This window comes from Photinus pyralis, unplaced genomic scaffold (assembly GCF_008802855.1).
Source record: "Photinus pyralis isolate 1611_PpyrPB1 unplaced genomic scaffold, Ppyr1.3 Ppyr1.4_LG9, whole genome shotgun sequence".
Lineage (NCBI taxonomy): Eukaryota > Metazoa > Arthropoda > Insecta > Coleoptera > Lampyridae > Photinus > Photinus pyralis.
The window spans coordinates 13,828,172-13,850,542 of NW_022170878.1; the positions used below are offsets into that span (position 1 = coordinate 13,828,172).

The 22,371-nt window shown below is 36.3% G+C and overlaps 2 protein-coding genes and 1 long non-coding RNA gene across 10 annotated transcripts; 2 read left to right on the forward strand and 1 right to left on the reverse strand.

Annotated features, from left to right (window-relative positions):
• The first annotated feature begins 32 nt into the window (after positions 1–32).
• Positions 33–6,917, forward strand: LOC116180198 (DNA replication ATP-dependent helicase/nuclease DNA2). Its single transcript, XM_031500070.1, has 17 exons — positions 33–161; positions 215–940; positions 990–1,132; positions 1,180–1,322; positions 1,374–1,558; positions 2,379–2,507; positions 2,556–2,800; positions 2,846–3,061; positions 3,112–3,294; positions 3,380–3,610; positions 3,696–3,994; positions 4,043–4,287; positions 5,243–5,436; positions 5,494–5,680; positions 5,730–5,921; positions 5,968–6,153; positions 6,662–6,917. Exons 1-17 carry the CDS (start codon positions 135–137, stop codon positions 6,857–6,859), a joined length of 3,729 nt encoding a protein of 1,242 aa, XP_031355930.1. The 5' UTR covers positions 33–134; the 3' UTR covers positions 6,860–6,917.
• LOC116180203 (G-protein coupled receptor Mth2-like) lies at positions 6,852–20,839 on the reverse strand. 8 transcript variants are annotated; one of them, XM_031500085.1, is made up of 7 exons: positions 15,272–15,485; positions 14,649–15,163; positions 8,993–9,175; positions 8,855–8,933; positions 7,665–8,021; positions 7,416–7,616; positions 6,852–7,367 (listed from the first exon to the last, which is right to left on the reverse strand). In XM_031500085.1, the coding sequence occupies exons 2-7, from the start codon at positions 15,055–15,057 to the stop codon at positions 7,214–7,216; spliced, it is 1,383 nt and encodes a 460-aa protein (XP_031355945.1). In that variant the 5' UTR covers positions 15,058–15,163; positions 15,272–15,485; the 3' UTR covers positions 6,852–7,213. The 8 variants fall into 8 exon arrangements, with proteins under 8 accessions (XP_031355945.1, XP_031355939.1, XP_031355938.1 ...); XM_031500079.1 differs by lacking the exons at positions 14,649–15,163; positions 15,272–15,485 and adding an exon at positions 20,233–20,839; XM_031500078.1 differs by lacking the exons at positions 14,649–15,163; positions 15,272–15,485 and adding an exon at positions 18,426–18,939.
• Positions 10,640–20,912, forward strand: LOC116180207. The gene is made up of 5 exons (XR_004147097.1): positions 10,640–10,974; positions 11,024–11,324; positions 19,480–20,374; positions 20,430–20,725; positions 20,785–20,912. It is a non-coding gene; the product is annotated as an uncharacterized LOC116180207 (long non-coding RNA).
• Positions 20,913–22,371: the final 1,459 nt, after the last annotated feature.

Sequence of the window (22,371 nt, forward strand, 5' to 3'; positions counted from 1 at the left end):
TTGTACATATGCCAGAGACAAATGTCTCTGACATATGCGAGATCCGGCAACCATGATTTTGATTAACCGGCGGGAATTACCATAACCTATAATAATATTTGCTTTCAAACACAAATGAATTGTTTTTTTGAAACATGAAGAAATTGGGCAAAAACAAAAAGGTACGTATGTCTTTCTGTAATGTATATTATGTGATAAGTTTTTTATTTTGTAGCCAAGTAAAGGTAGTCAAAAAATTTCAACCTTTTTTAAGAAAGTAAGTCCTACTGGAAACGAAGAATTACCCAATGGAAAACCTGAGAGAAAATGCGTAAACGGAGATCACGATCTTGTTATCACGAAGGACACGTTCAACAAAAAAAGAAAACGCTCGAGCGTTTACTTAGATGATGATCTGATTGAGTGTACACCTCATGCGAAAACATGCAGTATTTTAGAATCGATTACCAACATACCACATTCCAGTAAGACGGAGCATCATGTTTATATTACTCCAGAAAGTCGTAGTCCGGATATTATTCCCTGCTCCATTAGCACGAAGGAGCTGGAGCGTTACAATAAAACCATAATTAACAGAAATTTCAAGGTAGAGGTTACACCCGAAAAAAGATCATGTCTGAAAGAGAAACGAGGCAGTTCCGAAAAAAAATCTCCAACTAAATTGTTTCACAAGTCGCCTAGGTCTTTAGACAAATTTAATGTGGAAATGATGGAAAATTTTGTAAGAGTTGTCCCAAGCAAAGCGGAATGTCGAGAACTCTCGCCCTCCAGTCATACGAAGGAAAGGCAAAAGTGTAACGAAACTACCCCCACTAAATCCCCGATTGCTCTCTCATCGCAGGTCACAAATAAGGTGAAACAAAAATTGACGTTTGATGATTGTAAAGATGCCGTAGATTCTTTGCTTAATGATGGCTGGGAGGAAGATTTTACTACTCTGGTAAGAGTGTTTCGGGGACCGTGCACAATTTTACATTATAAAATTGCAGGATACGTATGATCATACACTAGATTTAAGTAAGGCACAGCACTGTGCAATTGTAGATATTCAGCATAATGTAAACATTAATACTGTGGTTGTAAAGGGGACCAAAGATAATAAAACTGCCATCTGTGATATTGAAGGTTTTTGGTAAGTAATCTTTAAGAATCTTTGTTTCTATTCCAGTGTATTCTTAGGACAGGATTGAAATTGCAAGTTAATGACATTGTTTACATCACTGCCGTTTTGAGTACTAGCAATTCTAAGTGGTGTGTCAATAATTCCGATGGATCCATAGTTTACCATCCTGATTTTTTAATTTCGACAACTTCTGTCGTTGGTGGGAGAGTATTATCTGATGAAAAACACGCTTCACACCAATTTTTTTTAGGATCACAATTTTGTAGTAGGCGGAGTGTTCTTAGGGAGAAGTTCTATGGATTTGAGCCTAGTAATCAAGTTATGGTAGTGGGAGTGTTGGTTCATAAGCTATTACAGGAAGTGCTCAAGAATGGTATTTACGCTACTAGTGAGATGGAGGTCCTTGCAAAGAAGCTACTGCTAGATCGTGAGACGGTAATTTGTCATTTAGTAATGTGTATTAACTACAATCTTTCTACCCTATGGCTATGAGGTGTAAGAGTACACTTCTATACACGGTGTCCATTTTTCGAGTGCCACTATGGGGATCTCACTTATCTTAAGAGATAGAAAGTTGGTTAAATGGGGGCAAAGTTGCTAATTTTCGTGCTGAATAAGAATCTGAAAAGACATTTCAAATATCTTCAATAGTCTTGAAGATATCTCAAAAAAACAAAAATTTCTGATTTTCGTTGTTATTTTTTTTATGATAAACTAATCGTAGTAGACATTTCTAATTAACACATTATTCGGACACTTTTTAATGGAGATTTCAAATATGGCATCCTGTTTTTAATAACTCTCCAGATGACGGAGAAACACGTGGCAACTTTAGTTTTTCTTATGGGCGACATTTTGAATTTTCACATTTTGAGATTACGTCTTTTTTTCTCTTTACAACGATATATCACATATGGTGGTTCAGTATCACATTTTTCCTAAAAATACAATTTTTAATTTTTTGAGAAGAGTGCTTTGGAAAAACAAAACGTACTACTGTGCAATGCCAATTTTCGTATTTATGGTATATTTTTTTAAAATTTTAACCAAAGATGCTTTTAATAAAAGTAAACGTATTGCGTATTGTAAACATTAGATGTGCACATGTGCAGTGTATGGACTTGTTTCGTATACTTTTATACTCCATAAAGTAATCCCTCTGTAATTTTAACAATTTAAGGATCTCTTTTTTTATGTACTAAGACTATGACTCCCCGAATTTTTACAACTGTTCCAAGCTTTCTTAATTTTTTAGATAAGAATGTGCTACGAGAGCGATTTGCCAATTGAGAATATCTTCAAAGAATTGTCGCTGTTTGTTCCCAAGATAAAAACGTTTGTTTCTCATTATCTTAAGGGTTGCTTAGAAAATCCCATATACAAAGTTCGTAAGTGTTAACGGTTACGCATTTATTATGTAAGTGTAATGTAGAATGGTGACTGGAAGGGCACAATTAGCAATATACTGGATATTGAAGAAAATGTATGGTGTCATGAGTTGGGTCTGAAAGGTAAAGTGGATGTCACTGTAGGAACAGAGACGTCCGTCATGCCCTTAGAGATAAAAACAGGACGTGCTACTGTTTCGCTTGAGCATAGAGGTCAAGTGATGTTTTATATCATGATGTTGCAAAAGCTGGGTTGTAAACTGTCATCTGGGTTACTACTTTATTTGAGGTCTGAAAATAACACCTTTGATTTGTGTAAACCATTACATTACAGGGAGGGGGTATTGCGAGAAATTCTTGTAAGCGAGAAAGAGCGGCGTGATTTGGTGCTGCTTCGAAATGAATTGGCTTATTACTTAACGCGGAAACCTAAACTTACATTTGACAATTCGAAAGATTTTTCTGTACAGTGGGAGTTACCGGAACCAATCAATCACCATAGTGCCTGCGCAAAGTGCCCTTACAATGTAATTTGTTGTACAGCCTTGAAGTAGGTTTTCTTTTTTTCGTTGTAACTTTCTGATTGTCTCTTCCCTGTAGGTATGAAAAAGCAAACCTTTGTAATAATGCCCTAAAGGATCTAGAAGAAAATCTTTTAACGCATTTAGAACCAGCGCATGTGGAATATTTTATGAAATGGAGTGCCTTGTTAACTTTGGAAAGTTCATCTTCGCATAAAAGTAAACAATTGCACGAAATTTACACACTCCGCACAGCAGTGAGGTATGTAAAAGTGGAACCCAACTGCAAAGTACTATTGATCTATTTGGCAAGATGTAAATATAAGTTGTTGTCTCTGTCTCTGTAGGGAGAAAAACGGACAATGTATAATTAATGTAATAGTGAAAGGGGTTAATCCTCATGCGGGCTTGTACGAGCACATTTTTTGTAAAGCTAGCCAATTGGAGAATTACAATATGCTCTTATCAGGAATTGGTATGGGTGACTACGTAGTTGTTAGTACTGATAACCGTCCTGCTGTAGCAGCTGGATTTGCTACTCATATGGATTCACTCACCATATCTCTTTCACTCGATAGGTGTGTAAGGTTTTTAAATTGTAATATTTTTTTGCACAATGTTGTTCTAAAACCGAACTAATCCCTCAGCATCAATTATTTTTAGGGATCTCAAAAAAAAATATCCAAATTGTCACTTTCACTTGGACACCTACACTTCCAGTATATCACAGGGTTTTAATATGAGTAACCTTGCCTTACTCTTAGAACCGACTGACCAAGCGGAACGGTTAAGAAGGATCGTAATTGATAAACACTCGCCAACATTTAGTAATAAATTACCAAAGCTACTCGCCATTAAGGGTACCACAATATTACGCCGTCTTAATAAGATGCAACAGAAGGCGATATTAAAATCGTTAAGCTGCAATGAGTATTTATTAATTAATGGAATGCCTGGGACCGGTATGTAGTCTGTCGTTCGTTTCGTTTGTACCGAAAAATTATTTTTAGGTAAAACTGATACTATTGTTGCCTTGATTAAATTATTAACAGAACTAAATAAAAGCGTTCTTGTTACAAGTCATACACATTCGGCTGTCGATAACGTCTGCGTGCGTTTGTTAGCTTGCGGAGTAGACGTACTACGTTTGGGATCGAGCAGTAAAATACATCCTAAATTGAAAGAGCACTCTGAGGAAATGCGGACGAAAATGTGTCAAACGCCCGAACAACTTGCAGAAGTTTACAACAGTGCTGTGAGTACAAGGTTTTAGATTTTCCCCCGTAGCTCTTAAGCGAGCGAATATGTTCAAAGTTTTGTTTTTACCCAAAAAGAGAACATCACGCCCATACGTATTTCTTTTTTGATAGCACAAACAATTACGGAGATACGGTATTAAAGTGTCAAAAATGGGGCACCCTGTACATTTGATGATAGTTCCAGTATTGTGTAGTATTGACATTTCAGAAAGTATACATTTTACTCCGAGATTAAATAAGGATGTGCACATGTCAATTACCTACTCTTGTGGGGCATTGAAAGCCAGAGTAGTATGCAGCAAAATAGCAATTTTTACAGGCGCTATCTACCTACACTGTTAACAGTTACAATTTTGAGATAAACAAATGAATCTGACAGTTAATTGAACGCAAATCTGTTGAGGGCCCAGAACAAGAGGGACAATAATGAAATAGAGACAAATGTATTCACATTGGTCCCTAAGGTGATTAAATTGCAAAAGTGTCACATGAATATTAGGTTGATAGATCGCTACATAATACAGTGCAGTACAGAGCGCGACGGCCGCCGTGTTTCCTCCAGAGTTTAATGTAATAACACAAATCTAGTAGGATATTTTCAATTGTCAAACTTGTTTGCGCATAACGCCTAGAACAAACAAACTAGCATAACGTCATCGGTTGACAACTTTAAATTTTAAGTATAGACTTAACTCCCATTGATTACATTCAAATCTGGACGAAACATGGCGCAACCAACACCCAACTTGATCACCGTATGACCACACAACACAACACACAACAATAGATAACGAAAGTTGAAAAATCAGGCCACTTTTAATTTAAGTTACAGAGTTTGAAACTCTCTGGCTTTCAACGCCTCATATACACCGAGTTTTAGAATGAATATTGGAGTTTTAAAGACCTCAGAGTTCTTTTATTTTTCGACTTACAAATGGCCGTCAATTACAGAAAGTGTTAGCAGTGACATGCCTCGGCTCTGGTCACGCTGTGCTAAATAAGAGAGTGATGGACGTCTGTATCGTCGACGAAAGTACTCAAGTCCTTCAGTGTTCCGTATTTCGAGCTCTATATAGTGCTCGTAAGTTTATCTTAATAGGTGATCCCGATCAGCTACCCCCCATTGTTCATAATAAGGAAGCCATGTGCGTATGCCTCGATGTTTTGTCAAACTTACCGGTTAGGTACTGTTGCATTTTTAGAGATGGCGGGTTGGCAGAAAGTCTGTTTGAAAGATTAAATACTCAGAGTGCAACTGTGACACTTCAGCAAAATTATCGAATGAACAAGCCAATAACAGATATGGCCAACAACCTCACGTATAATGGACAGCTATTAACAGCAAATGAAGAGGTTGCTAATGCAACATTACAGTTTCCAAATTTTGAGGTATCCACAGTGTTTTATAAGCACGTCGTAATGATCTATGCACTTGCAGTACTTTCTCCAAATTTACAAAGATCAAGAATGGATACTATATACCCTCGATCGATCACTTTCAGCTTCTGTTCGAATCTTAGATACAGGACGTAAACATAGTGATAGTGAAACATTAATTACAGAAGAAAGCAGGTGTACTAATTTGTTGGAAATTGCCATTTTGAAAACATTAGTGTATGCTTTGTTTGAGGTGGTATTACTAATTAATGGAAAGGCGATCTAAAATTCAATTTTAGGGCGGCATTTCAAGTGACATGATTGGAATAATTGCACCCTACCGTGCACAAGTGGCGAAGCTCTCGACATCGCTTCAGGATTCCAATGTGGAAATTAGCACTGTTGATCAATTTCAAGGTCGTGATAAAGAAATAATATTTTATTCGTGTACACGTTCCGGTAGCGAACGTAGTATTGGTTCACAGGTACCACTAAACAAGTGCAGTAAACTTTCTATTACTACTGGTGACTATTATCTCACTTGCAGTTGTGTTTTGACTAGATTTACATGTTAAATGGTTACATTCTTACAACCATTAAAAGGTAAAAAATTTAACAGTGGAATCACTTAATTTTCTATCTTTTCTCTTAAATTTGACAAGATCACAAAATACGATTGCTTCAGAAGTGGGATAATAAAAGGTTCTCACTTATAAAAGGTAAATTAAATTTGGCCGTTTGTTCAGTGCTCATACCGAAGTTGCTTCAGACAATGATGTTAAAAGTTGTGTTTTCAAATCACAATCCGCTTTTGAAAAGAGTAACGTTCTAATCCATACATAAACTGGTGTTTTCAGTGTATTGTCAGAAGTAAGTTTGCGACACGTTTTTCTGAACTTATCAGCAAAAAGAAGAGGAATCGATAAACCACCATTGGTAATCCGAGGTTCACTGCACCATTATAAACTCAATGAAGACTCTTTGCGATTTTAGCCCGAAATTTTGGACGACAAGCGAAGATTAACTGTAGCAATTACTCGTGCCAAATATAAATTTATAATGATAGGCGACTTAAGTACAATACGACAATATCAGCCATTCGAAAACTTATTGGGTTCAACTGATCCTTCCGATATCCTCAAATTGACTGATGGCGAACTGGGGTTTAATCGAAAATTGTTAATTATTTGAGTAAGGATCTCATATGAGTTTATTTTACATTACATAGAATAAAATGAAATTGTTTTGAGATTTGTACATTATTTCATACGTAACGCTTAACAATAATTTAAAATAGGATTGCGGATGTGCATCTGCACCATCCTTTTGCTTAACTCGGATAGCGCTAGCAATAAATACTGTAAATAAAATACAGCCACTTAACATAAATAATAATGAAGCATAAATAGCTACAGATATGTACGTTTAAAATTCAAGACAGATAATCACAGCTTTATGCATTTATGTCATGAGAAGCGGACTATGAGTATTAAATACTGTGTATAGAAACTGTACAAAAGAGGAGGCTGATTAATATGATGAAATTTATGAAACTTCGCTCGTCAGAACACTGGAATCGGTAACAAAATTCTTATCAGTTGAAACTGTGTGGTTTAGAGAAGATCCTGTAGTGCGAGGTGAATAAGCAGTTTGAGTCATAGATCTTGCAAGATGTGGTTTTCCCATTATCATGTAGTATCTGAAACCGGAAGTAAGTATAAACTTTGTAAATATGAATTTACTGTACCTTCTTTTCAGTAGCTTCCATATGTTGCGTTTAAATACAAAGATAAAAAAGACAAACACTCCGTATAAGGCATTGCAGAAATCTGTCAAATACCAAACGGGTGGCGGCACACGCCCTATTTGCCAATCTACTATCCACGATACAATTTCCATGGCCCAATTCACTCCCATCGCCAGCATCAGTTTAAGGTATAAGTTGAATCTGTAAGTGCTAATTACAATCTACGATCTGGTGGAAGTAAAAACAAACCGTTGTTTATCATTTTCATAGCTATGTTTCTTGCTCTCGTCTTTCCTTAACATGGCGGTATCCTGTTGGACCCGTTTAATTTTGCACGCAGTCACTGCGAAGAGTGTTATATTAACCACAATTATCGTTGCCATTGGTACGTAAAAGTATAATAATGTCGGCACACCGTCTCTGAACCAACATTGTCCATCGCCCATTCCCGGATTGTACCAAACGTTTTTTTCTACGTTTTCGCTCACGGTGAAACCAATTACTATCGTAGTCAGTAAAAGTGAAACGCCCCACGCGTATCCGCAGTATAGAATGAAACGTTTCCTTTCTGCTTCTTTGCGACTTCCGGAGAATCCTCGTAAACCACTGCGAATAAATCACATTATTCTGTGGACAGTTCTGATTTTTTGAACAAAGGGCAATTTTTATAAAATGTACCTCGAAGGATAATTCGGTGTAATTTCACTTTAGGTGGATTTTGCACAATCTGACTTCAGTTCCTACAGGATTTCTGGGACTAAGGTGATTGGAGACGCGAAAAAAATATTGATCTTTGCGAAATTTTATATCTTAAGGGTTTTTCAGCATGAAATTAAAAAATCAGTAAACAAAATTGTTTGCATATAATTTCCCAAAACAAAGTTACACGCCTTCTTTTGTTATGCAGACGTCCATCTCTCCTAAAAGTGATTTTCATGTTCTTCAACTTTGGTAAGAGGCGTTTTTAAATAATATTCAGTTTTAATCGAGATACACGCGAAGAACTGTTTTTGGGGGTACTTTTTGAGCTATAATGGGGTGGTGGTGCTCACACCGAGGGGAGAGGGGAAATGAAGGGAGGAGTTTATCAGGGGGTGGTATACTACAATCGTACCATGTTTAAGCTGTGCTGCAATTAATTCTCAACTATAGTGCCGACAAAGGTCCTGCATACAAATAATCAAAAGTGTCGCCTTTTTGAAAACAACGTTTTCTAGAAAAAGATCATAGACCAATTTCTAATTTTTGTAGACTTTTTATATTATGCAGTTAAAGAAAATTAAAATTCAAATACATACACTAATACTTGTAGGCATTTTAAGAAGTTATGATTCGTGTCTTACCAAACGCCATACAAAAAAAACGGTTTAAAATAGATGCGTACACAGAAAATATTGCCCCTTGTTGCATCTATTATGCTAATAGTATTTGTTGCTTACCTGAATGCCCACCATATGTCAATTGACATAACGTTCATCCAAAAGAAAGACACAGTGAAGAAAAAGAAACACAATATACCTAAAAAATACATTTAAAATGAATGAAATGAGCTTAAATTATGTTGTCGTGTTCCTTACCGAGCGTTTTGCAGTTAGCTCCAGCCAGATCGTTTGGATACAGTTGTATGAATACTAAGAACGCATACGCACCAAAGAGTGTGATCACGTAACACATAAGACACTTTCCATGTAGATTTCGATCAGGTAAAACAGCATAAACCAGGAACGTGAGGAGGAGGAACGGCATTGATATTATCATACCTAAAACAAATTGGGATTATATAGTTATATGTTGGTAAAGAACGTTGCGAGTGGCTAATTTTTACTTTGTAAAAAACTCAACTACGATTTACAATTAAAACTTCAGCGTCGTTTTTTGAATGTACCTCGCTAGCTTCTCTGAATTTTTTTCACACAGTAGTACGCAGAGAGTGGAAATTTTGGGAAAATGCTTGCAAAATCACAAAGGACACACGAAAAAAGTTGGCAAATCCGTAAGTTCAAAACACATCCCTACTGATAATCGCATGCTATTCCTTGTAGGTATCTTGTTTTACTATATTTTTTTAAATGAAATATTGGTAAGTAGGTACATTATTTTTGTGCCATCTTCGGATGATAGTTTAAAGTCTACTAGGGAATGGAGAATGAATACTTAAAGGTGCTTTTGTAAGTGGCGCAACTTCTAACGCATTTTCAAGAAAGAAATAAGAATTAAAAACTGTCTGATGCTTTTCTTTGGTCTGTTTAAAAACACAGATCTCACTAAAGCATATAAGCAGTCAACAGCAGCCTGCACTTCATGTGGAAAAGGAACTTTGCAACCGGGCCTCAAAAGGCAGAGGAGCTGTACCACATGTCTGATGGGAAGGAGAGTCGCAGCGCTAATGCTCATAGCCAGGATTTCCCATCGCCATCTCATTTAATGTAAGTATTACTCAAATTTAACTGTAATTATCTTCTAAATGAGTGTCTATTGCTAAAAGGAATTCGTACCAACTGCATTCATTTTGCGAGAAATCGTCAGCGCTAGATCATCTTCTTCAAAACAGACAAATGCCGATGTTGCATTATCGCCCAAATCTTCCATGCAAAACTTTTCAAACGCCAACATTTCGCCTGTAATTGGTTTCCACAGGCTACCATTAGTTTGTAGATAATGTACGTCATCATCATAAACATCCGGTTCCAATTTATAAAAACCACTGTCGCAATTGATCATTCCGACGATGTACTCGGTGTTTGCTTGAGTAGTTACATCTGTTCCCCGATGAACGGGTATATGCCAATCACTGTCGTTCCTTAAGATGCACCTTTTTCCGCGCATAACGTAATTAACCTCGCAACATTTTCTGATACACGCCACATCTCGCGTACACTGTGTACTCGAATTGTATATTTTATACCCTAAAGAGTAAGACACTACTGACGAATTGAAAGACTTCTCGCACAAAACCGCAGTTTTTAACAAAAAAAAGAGTATTCCACAGTTTAAGATCTTCATGGTGACTTAAAGTTGCATAATTTTCCAATCGCACTGAACAATAATTCTAATTAACATCAACAGGGGTATTCAAATTTGGAAAAGTAGTACATTAACTAATCGAATTTAAACGAGCTGTAACGAATATTACAAAAACTTGTCCTTTGATATTAAATATTTGGTTAATTATCTCTTTCACGATTATAGTAATTTTTGGTAATTTCTACCGAATGCAAGTAGATAAATTGTTTGTCCTTTGGGATGCTTTGTCAGTAAACAAGCACTCCTTTTATCACTCGATTCATTACATAACATATCGATTAAATAATGGAAAATGTAATTATCTGGAATTTTTTCTGTACTGTATACCTACTACGTATTTAGTATATCAAGTTGCAATTTATAAATTGCCGTGGTAATTTATGATCGATCTAGCGGCATAATACAGTAAGCAGCGGGCAAAATACCTATCAAAAGAAGTGTAGGTACCTATAATGTGATATATTTTGCACTCTTCACAGCGTGTTCGGTTTTTTCTCAACAAAATCGGTGCATACATAACGATTCAACTATGCGTGTATGTTGGCACTAGCACAGATTTAAATATAATCTGTTGTATTATCTAGGTATACGACTGACCGACACCATTTGTCGTAGAGACTTTTCCTAACATGGTATGGAGATGTAGCACGTAGCCACAGTAAAGTTAAATCAATCGTTAGCGTTACCTGCTTGAGTAATCCTTTTGTTAATAAAATGCGTAGTGGGTTTTTCGGGAGAACATATCAATCCGGAGAAACCAATTCCATCGAAATAATCGACGCAAAATTCGTCGTGCGAAAACCTCTGATTCCAGTGGTGCAAATGCAAGCTGCCATCTTTTTCGAGTGCGAAATCGTCGTCTGGATATTTCGACTTATTAAATAGGTAAATTTTGTTATTGGCACACCTGATTACACCGGGAAAAAGTGCGGCGCTTGAGAAGTTGGTCTTCCAAATATTTTCGAATATCGTCGAGTTACTCAATACGCAATTTTTACGAACGGGCGTATAGCCGAAATCGCAACACTTTCTTAAACAATTTGAAATTTCGTTGCAATTTTTAGATGCGTTGCGAATAGTGTCGTTGTATAAAAATAAGGAAAAGGGCACCGTGATCTCGGCAAACACGTTGACGAATAAAAAAACAGGGAACACTGTGACGAGCGTATTCATGTTTTTGCAAATGCCAAGCGATTACTCAATTATAAGGCGAACATGAACGTTTATATCAAAATGAAACTAGATATCCTAAAATGAGTTCAATTAGCATCATAACGATCATAAACGAAAGCAACGCGATCAAATCTCCGTACTTATTTTACTATTCTCATTATCTCACTCATTATTATAATAAAAACAGAGAAATGGGCCTATCATGTTGGGAATGCATTTTATTTTTATACTTTCAATGCATAGGAGAAACTTCTAGACATCCAATGTCTTCTTACAGTGCGTTTATTTGGCACTAATATTTCAGCAATCGAATTTATAAAAGTAGAAATCACTCATCCATAAACGATAATTATACAGTCTGTCTCAAATTAAATCGGCACTGTTGAGTTAGAAAGAATCAAAATTCTGTATTTTTTTCTACTGAATCTAAATCTGTATTTTTCAGACAATAATAAAAATGCGACTTTTTTATATGGAACACACTATATGTAGTTCTTAATGCCAACCAAGATTTTTCAATTATGTATTTTCATTTAGATCTAGTTATCCATGAAAATAATAAAATGACGTTTTTTGTTGTAACGTCTCTGACAGCGAACTTTGAAGTTTATTATATAGTACTGTTTAAGTTTATTTCCACCCTTGTACTGAAGAAAATGGAAACGTGTTTGAACACCTTCTTAAACATAGGTATCTATTGGTATCTATTGTAACTACTTGTAACCGTAAGTTATGTTTATAGGTATCTTATTTCACCTGTTATGCTTGTTTTGTTAACAAACTACTAACGGGCGATCAAAAATGAGTTGCTGTCGAGTCGCCTTTGGAAGTTCAAGTTAAATACGATTTCACATGTAAACAAAAGTTCCAAAGGTGACTCGACAGCACCTCATTTTTGATTGCCCAGTATTATACTTCCAGTTATTGTTTTAAATACGTATTTTCATCATTTTCATGGGAAAGTAACTAGACCGAAACGAAAATAAACTGCACCAATGGACAACGAGCGACAAAGTCACTTCCGGTTGACGAATATTGACTAAAATTTAATCAATTAGTCCCTTGATCATTGTGTACCTATTGCTAAAGACAGAATTGGAAAATCGAAATCAGTAGAAAAAATACACAATTTTGATAATTTAATCGTCCTTCTAATTCTACAACTAAGAAAGTTGTAATAGTGCCGACTTAATTTGAAACATACTGTATCTGTAATCGACGTGTTTTTGCATTTTTATGAAAACACAACAGCAAAAGAGTACGAATTTTTTGCGTTACTTTTGGGACGCAATGTTAACTTATTACTATTATATATAGCAACTTACTCGTAATGTTAATAAAGCCTAAAAGTACCTTTAGCGGAATGTTTATATCCTTTGCTTGTATCATTTTCACAAATCAGAGCTTGTATTTCGTCTTCTTCCTCGATATAATCAATGCAGTATTCGGAAGGGCTGTAATGAACATTGCTGGATGGCACAAATAGCTCCCCGCTTTTAGTCAAGAGAAATTGTTCGTTAAAATCAGAATTATTTCTAGGATCTAACAATAATTTCAATTGAGCAGGCTTGCACTTCGATCCATACACAAAGTGATAATGATCAACGTCGTAATTGCTTCTCGAGTTAGGTATGAAAAAAGCTCGTGTTGTGGGGACGCACGTTTTGTTTTGCAAAAATTTACCCACATCGCAACACTTCCGCGCACAGGACTTTATGTTGCAAATACATCCGATAGTAATATTGCCACTTCGTTGATAATTATTTAACGTGTATTTGATACCATCATTAATTATGCTATTGTCTTCCTGAAGAACGCCATTTTCAATGGATGTCCCAAACTCTAAGTCGCAGGGCAAGCTTGCAGCACACACCTTAATTTGCAATAGCAATAACGAAAAAGCGCTCGCATATTTCACGTGGCACATCTTCGCAAATGGAACTATTTGGAAAAGCGCGGGTGGTAGTGAGCTTAATAACTGCGAAACTAATGAAAATAATCGAACTTATAGGCATGGGAAAAAGGGTAGGGGATGCGACGCCGACACTAGACATTTGTATTTGTTTATTTTGATTTTTCAAACGGGTATGTGTCACTAATGGAGGTCGTATCCTCAAGCAGGCGGAGAGTAAACAATTATGAACTCAAATATTTGATATTACTAAAACGGACTTTTTGTTTTCCCTGCATTGTAATTGGTCTATGTAATAGGTACAATTTATTTTTGAAGGACAATATCTGCTCAAACAGAGAAGTTAATAGGTTCGACTTCAATAATAGTATATGGTTCGATAAGCAATTAATTGTACAACGCGAAAGTTATCAGCACTCGAAAAGTCCATTGCCAATTGTAGACTGTGTCACATTTATCTTAAACAAAAGCTAGATAGGACGATGATTGTACGGATGTATTCAGATGGTTCTAATTTGTATAATAATCGCACACTAAAAAGATAGTGAAATAAATAAGTCAATAAACAACGCATCAGTATGTTTTGTTGCAGCTGGAGACGCGTTGGAGTGGTTTAGAGGGTCTCTACCAGTAGGACCTATGCTTTTTAATTAGGTACCTATATTAACTCTGGATAGATTCACGATTCTTTTTCTTTATTCTCAGTGAGCTTTTTTTTATCAAGACAGTATTCAAATAGTTACTAATGTCCAATTAGAAGGTAAGGTAGAAAATTTAAACGAAATAGATGTAAACGTCTAAAGTAGATCGGGATTTTTTAACCAAGGCCGCTCTGAATACGTACAAGAATGTATAGAATAAAATCCTACGAGCCCAGACGCAAATGAATTAGACCAAAACAAATTCCTTTTTGTTTATATTTTATGTTTATTTGATAAAAGTACATTGTTCATTATTTGGCAAAATCACATATAGTAGCAGATCAATGGTAGTCGGTAAATTTATATCTAATAATATTCCAATTCAGAAAATTGTATTGCATATTTGTTAGTCCAATACGTATGTGATTGCGTTCGGAGGCAGTTTTGGTTCAGGTGCGGTTTAGTATTAAAAAAATTAGTTACCATATGCATAAGTGGTTGTATCAGGATCGACATCTTCTTTAAAGCAAACTAACACGGAAAGATAGTGAGGTCCTTCGCCATCGATGAAAAAATCGGTGCAATAATCTTCGGGATTAAAAAACGCTTTTTGACTTGGTACGTACAACCTTCCATCCTCTTGTATAAAGAATTCATCCTCGGGTTCGTTTGGCTCCAATTTGTACAACCCCATCGGACACTCGTTACTTTCAATGTAGTAAAAATGATCATTCGTTACGTTCAAAAGATGGTCTCCGTATACTAGAGGAGCAAACGAAATGTCACTTTCTTGACACCGAGTCCCAAACATCAAGCGACCGACGGGACAGCACTTCCGCACACACCTCCGAATATCACAAACACACCCTCTCACCTTCCCGTCTACTAACATTTGAAAATTAGGGCCGTAACTGATACCACCGCTTACGATGGTTCCATTGTCGAAATGTTCACCGTTGGATATGTCCACAGTTAAAGGCAACGGGCAAGGGGAAACGCTACTTGCAAAAATAGAAATTAAGAGTAGCAGAACACGATTCATTGCAACTATCTATTCACGTTAACTCCAAGCAAAACATTGAATAAAAATATGGAAATACACTCACTATTGTGTTATCGAGACACCGAGATAATTTTCATCCTTTTCCTTGGACACATCACCATTTTTTTTAAAGCTTACCACTACATTATCGCATTGACGCACAATATATCTACAGGACGTATTTGCTATTGTGACAATTTTTAATTTGGCCAGACTATGCAATAAACTTATGAATCAGCGTTCACTCCGCATATCGCATTGGAAAAGATTAGGTATCCCTAGGTATGAAGTTACTCAAGGTACCTACATACCTATAATCTAATCCGAGCTTATATGATAGCAAAAAGTGATTACTACGGCAAAGTTTATTGCTCTTCTTTTCTATTTTAAAAATAAATTTTCCGTTTATATTGTATGTATAATGTATATGTCCGTACGTTGGCAATTTTCTGAGATATCGGCGAGGCGAATTTTGGATTTTTGAAAAAAAATTTCAGAGGCGCAACTTTTTTTTTCAAATAGCAATTCCGTTATTCGAAAGACCCTATTTTTCTGTGTACAACCTACAAAAAGTGTGCTAGGTTTTATTATAAAAAAATGTATCAAAGTCCTCGTGTGATAACGAAAAGAATTCAGCGGATTTTTGTGTAAAAGATGAGTACCTATTCTATTAGCCAGTTTTAACTCCTCCAGCCGAAATACTTTTTAAATGAAAAAAACATATCTCTATAACGAAGCATTTGCGGATCCATGTTCAACGAATATTTTCGACTCGAATTCACCTAAGGAACACGTAGTAAATTTTGTCTCTTTCCTCGCGAGACACTCTGTAAACAGGCGGTTCTACAAAAAGGGCCCAAGGCTATTTCACTTTGATTTTGCGAAAAATTTGTCATATAATTGTAGGTACATATGCGACATTACGATCTATCCCATTGTATATTGAAACTTCCGGTTAAACCGGAAATCAACGTAACTTTTTGTTTTTCAAATGGACTGCCTTTAAGATCTTTAAAAAGAGGAACCAATTTGCTGTACGACAGATGCATATTAATTTAGGTATTGTGCGATCAAAAATGAGGTGCTGTCGAGTCACCTTTGGAACTTTTGTTTACATGGGAAATCGTATTTAACTTGGGGGTAAAAAATGACTCTCCGTGCTCTTGACGGAAATACACGGTTTTTCGATCTGTCTGTCTGTACTTAGGTACTTTCATATTTTCAGCTGAACGGCTGAAGCGATTTAAACCAAATTTCGTATACATATTTTTAGACATAAAAGGAAGAGCGGAAAAGCTTTTGGGGAGAATCGCGCATGTGTGTCAAACTCATATTTCCGGCTAAACGGCTGAACCGATTGGAATTAAATTTTGTGCACATATTCTTAGACATGTATGATATCTGTGGTAGCCCACAGCAATTTTTTTTGCGTGATGTTGTCGGGCAGCAAATTGGTTGCTCTCAGTAAGTATAAGTAAGTTTCAACATGCCATAGAAAACGAAGATGAAAGTACAACACTTACCGTATAAGAAAGCAATATGAGTCTTATACATTTTTTTACTAGTACATACTAGAGCCGATATCTTGGAGTCCAGCTCGTCATCCATGAATAACTCGAGACAGAAACCATCGCGTGGTACATGTGTGTGTTTACGTGAATACGGTAAATAAAGACTACCGTCGTCCTGCAGGTAAAATACATCTTCTGAATGATTATCAGGATTTAATCTGTAAAACGGCTCGTCCTCTGCACAAATGTCAGCGGCGGTTAAATAATAAAAGTATTCAGATGTCGCGTTAAGCTTTTCGTACAGATTGTGATAAATTTCTATAGGAAAATCTTCATACGGTTCACATGATCCATCCATCATAACAAAATCGGGACCACAGCATTTTCGTAAACAGGGCATAATGTCACAAACGCATCCTCGTAAGGAATCGTTATAATTATAGAAGTGTTCTGGTGGATATGTGATACCATCATAGTGAAGGCTTCCGTCATCCATAACGAAGCCATCGGTAATGTCGACAGTAGACGACAAAGGGCAAGGATGCTTGTTTGACAACGAGCGTAATATAACCATTTTGAATGGTATTAAGTACATCCAAAACGAACGGAAAGAAAACATGTTGGTTGCGAAGCACTTTTACACCAACTGTAGATATTAATTAAATTTATTAAACAAGTTATAATTTAATAAATATACCTATCGATTGCGGTTATTGCACAGCGGATATTCTGATAAATTACCCAGAAATATGGAAGGTACCACGGTATAATTGGTTTTGGTTTGGTTTTTACAAATTATGATTACTCTCGGACTTCCAACCACCCTGAGAAGCACACTGTGTAGGTACGCATTTGAAGTTATCAAGTTTTGACCTCGGCTATTAGTGGTGATGTAAAAAAATCATATTCACTGAGTTAGGAAACAACATAATCAAATGTATAGTTCTTACCGACTGAATAGAATGATGCCATAACTTTTTTGGTATTTTGGACGCATACAAGCGCCGACAAATTATACATTTCCTCATCGATAAATAAATCCAGACAGTAATCGCCGAGCGACAACACAGAACCGTGTCCTCCGTTAGAATTGGGCATGTAAATACTTCCGTTTTTCTGCACGTAAAATATGTCTTCGCTGTAATATTTGGGAACGAGGCGGTAATACCCTTCGTCACCGCACATTTCGCCTTTGAGATAGTAGAAATGATCGTTTTCTAATTCCATTGCAGTATCGCGATTGTAAATGTGTAATGGAAATTCGTCATGGGGTTGACACGATTGGTTTATCATCACCAAACCTTCGCCACAGCATCTTCTTAAACAATTTTTTACCTCGCATACACAGCCCAGAATGGTACTTCCATAACGGAACTGCACATTTTTCGGATACGTTATTTCGTCATGAATAATACCACCATCACTTTGAAGCGAACCATTTGTTATGTCGACACTTAAGTCCCGAGGGCACTGAGCGTCGATTATCGCGAAAAAAAAACTGATGAGTAAAAAATACATTGTACTTGAACTGTTTAAACTGTGTATCTAAAATGTTACCAGTTGTGTTGTGGTCAAACAGAAACGGAAGGAAGGTTTTGTCGGTTACACTTTAAGACTAACAAGTGTGTCATTTTTCTCCATATAATGATGATGACGTTATAGCGTAATTTTTACTAGGTATTTGGATTAGGTAAATAAAATGCTTACCGTATATGTAAAAGTCAGGTACAACCCTTTGTTTAACACACACTAGCGCCGAAACATTGTACTCCATTTCTTCATCCAAAAATAGCTCCATGCAAAATCCGTCGCGCGATAAATATTTTACTTCTCTCGCATATGGTAAGTAAAGATCCCCATCGTCCTGAACATAAAAGGTATCTTCCGAGTACTCGACAGGGTTTAGTCTATAATATCCGTTTTCGTCACAAACCTCGCCATTTAAATAGTAAAAGTGTTCATCAGCAACACTCAGCTTTTCCCGATTTTGATAAATCTCTACAGAAAAATACCCATCAAAGGATTTACACGACGCATTTATCATGGCAAAACCGCTACCGCAACATTTTCGCAAACACCGCCTAATGTCACAAACGCACCCTCTCAGGGAATCGTTATAATTATAGTATAGCTCTTGTGGATATAAGATACCCCCATGAGACAGACTACCGTTGTCCATCATTAAACCTTCTGTAACGTCGACACTAGATGACAAAGGGCAAGGGACGCCTGAAGCGCACCATACAATTGTAAATATCCATAGAAAATGAAATGGACGCATGTTTATAAAAAACCACTTGCACGCCAACTGTGGGATTTTAAAGACAAATGGTGAATAAATTGTGGTAATTGGGAAGCGGATGTTCTGTGATAAATCACCTATTACATACATATAATTGAATAACGAATTTCACTCAACGATACATATTCATACGTGAGTAGGTGTCTGAATTATTTTTGGGAGAGGATGATCTCTTGTTAATAGCGACCGAATTAAAGTTTATTTTTCACCACTAACGATGAGTGCACATGCAGGTAAACATGAACCTACCACACCTACTGGCGGAGGGTAGGTATGCTTTCGTGCAGCACACATTACATTCTTTGTGTTAATTATCGATGACATGAAATGGCACGTACTTTAAACATAAGTCAAAATACCAATTTTTTTGCATGTTAATACTTAATAAACTTATAACAAATTCGGTTCAAAATCGTTTCTTTAACGTTCATGCGGTCTCTAATATCTCTTTTCTTTTAGAATTTAATGCTCTACATTATTGATTGGAAAGTAAAGAGGTGGACAGATCAAGGGAAAGCAGATGTGAACGAGGGAGAGAGTAGAGGAATGGATGAGGATACTTTTAGAAAAAGGGGAAAACAACAATTTTTTTTATTGTAGAACGGTTGTTTCAGACACAGCTATATGCAATGTATAACCGATTATTATGTAACTAAATGTATGCAGAGGAAACGAGAAAGGCATTTTATAATCTACATAATATTATTTGACCAAATTTGTCCCTAACACATACCTATACCCAATTAAAAAATGCGAAAATAATTTCTTGCAACTCCGATTTATAAAAAAATTGGAGACGGTTGCATCTTGGTGTATTTTCGATAAATGCAAAATTTTGCGCGCGAATCCTGCCAATTACCGAAGTTGTGTCAATCAAGTCAGACTTGTTAAAAGTTATTAACTCGGTCGCGGTTGGTCATTGTTAATCAATTTAAATTCGGTCAAGATAGATAGCATAGTAATAAAATTATTGTGGTCAGTTATAATAAACCTATATTTGAGGTGTTGCAAATTTTTTATGAATGATGCTCGTAATATTGCAATTTATTATCGTTGGAGTTTTGGTATTTATATATCAAACTATTTAAAAACATACATAGGTCGTAGGTATTTAAAAGACAATGTTCAACATCACTGTTGAATCTCATATTCAATCGTAATAGCAAGCATTGAATTTATAACTATCAATTCAATGGTAATAGCATAGCTTACCAAATGAATACACTGGATCTGCTAATTTCCTCTCCTCGTGGAAACAAACAAGCCCCGTTAAATTTCTATCCATCACATCATCAATAAACACTTCCAAGCAATATCGGTCGGGAGTTAGAGTTTCGCCGTTGCTGTCGTTTAGGTAAGGTAAATACATATTGCCGTTTTCTTGTATGTAATATGTGTCTTCGGTATAGGTTTGCTGTACGAGCCTGTAATATCCTCTCTCTCCACAAATTTCTCCCATTATAAGGTAATAATTATCGACTCCGACTGTCGTCCGCCGATCCCCATTATAGACATTGAAGTAAAAGTATTCGCTGGTATTATTTAATGGTTGGCACGTCTCATTGATCATCGCATATCCGAGACCGCAGCATTTGCGAATACACGAGCGGACTTGGCAAACGCACCCTCTTTGCGCCCCAAGATATCGAAATTGCACTTCAGGCGGAAACGTGATGCCGTCGTAGACGATTGAGCCGTCCTTATTGTGAGTACCATTCGATATGTCGATACTTAATGATAAAAAACACTTTTCCCCGTTTGCAGAAATGAAAAAAACCGCCACCCATAGGAGTGCTGGAATCATCTTGCTTGCTAACGGTTTCACTAATTACACTCACTATGGTCCTGCATCATAATTATATAAACACACTCTGATGTGGTTAATAACGAACGGATGTCGCAATTGATATAGATCTAAAATCTACAAGCTGAGTTTATTCTCACAGGATTATTTGGTGCTGCATTAATTGTTTCCTTTGGTAAAGCCCATCAAACGATAAAGAAAATTGTGTCATCAGAGATTTTCCTACAATAGTTTGTTAGGTACCTAGGTGAGTGATTATTAGAGCAAATTACATACTTTATTTGGTTGTGCCGAATCTATATCCCTATTTGTCACCTTTGCTAGGTATTGGGCATACTTGCATAATAACAGAGCCGCTACAATTATAAGTGTGTTCCCGTATTAAAATCTATTCTATCCACAAAATCAAAATTGGCAAGTTGCCCAGTAGGTATAGCCCTCCTATATATATTTGAAAACTGAGACAACTCTTTAAAAAGTTACCTATTAATAGAGATGAATCAATCCGATACCGATTGATTAACGTATGGATGGAGGCGCCTAATGTAAATCAACTCGTTATCGATAAATATCCAGAATTCGATTGTTTAGACTTAACACTATACCTACCTACCGAATGTGTGATAATCTTTTTCTTCGCTACATATAATCGCAGATAAGGTGCGAACGTTATTATCGATGAAATTCTCCACGCAGAACTTGTCAGGATTCTGTTCTTTATATCTAGGTTCGAAGAACGGAAGATAGAGAATGCCATTTTGTTGGATATAAAATGCGTCTTCCATTTCCTCAAGTGGATATAATCTGTACCCAGTTGTGCTGCAGTGATTTCCGTAGACAATATAGAAGTTGTCAACTGTCGCGTTAATTATTTCCGTATAGTTAAATACGGGAAAATCGAACCTTTCCGAAAAGGGTTGGCACAAATAGTCAACTATAGCGTACCCCATCGGACAACACTTCCGGATGCAATTCCAAATATTACAGACGCATCCGTGCGTATGTCCCGAAATGTCCACTTGATTTTCTTTTGTGTAAAGAATACCATTCATTTCGATAATGTCATTATCTAGATGGTTGCCGTTACTAATGTTAACCGTTAACACCTTCGAACAAGTGTCAAAAGGTGACACCTTGGCGAAAAAGGTAAAGAACCAAATAACGTGCACATAACGCATTTTTGTTAACACGATTTTAGATTTCGACTACAATAATGACTGTGGTTACTGGAATTTATAAATTGTTTCATACATTTATATTTAGATTACTTAAAACAATCACGTACTTAACGCTGAAAGCAGGATCAGATTTGTTTACTACAATTTTTCGAATCTGCGGGTTTTGTATACGTAGATATTACTTATAAACCTTTACTTTTTGGTTAAAGGAAAAAATTCAGTTTAAATTAAATTGATTATTATGGCACGCTTATATTAAAAAACTAATTATAGGTTGTTAATCTTCTATCGGATACACCAGATAATACCAAGACTACCTATACGATATTGATTATAGACATATACATATTAAACCAAACGTATTTATTT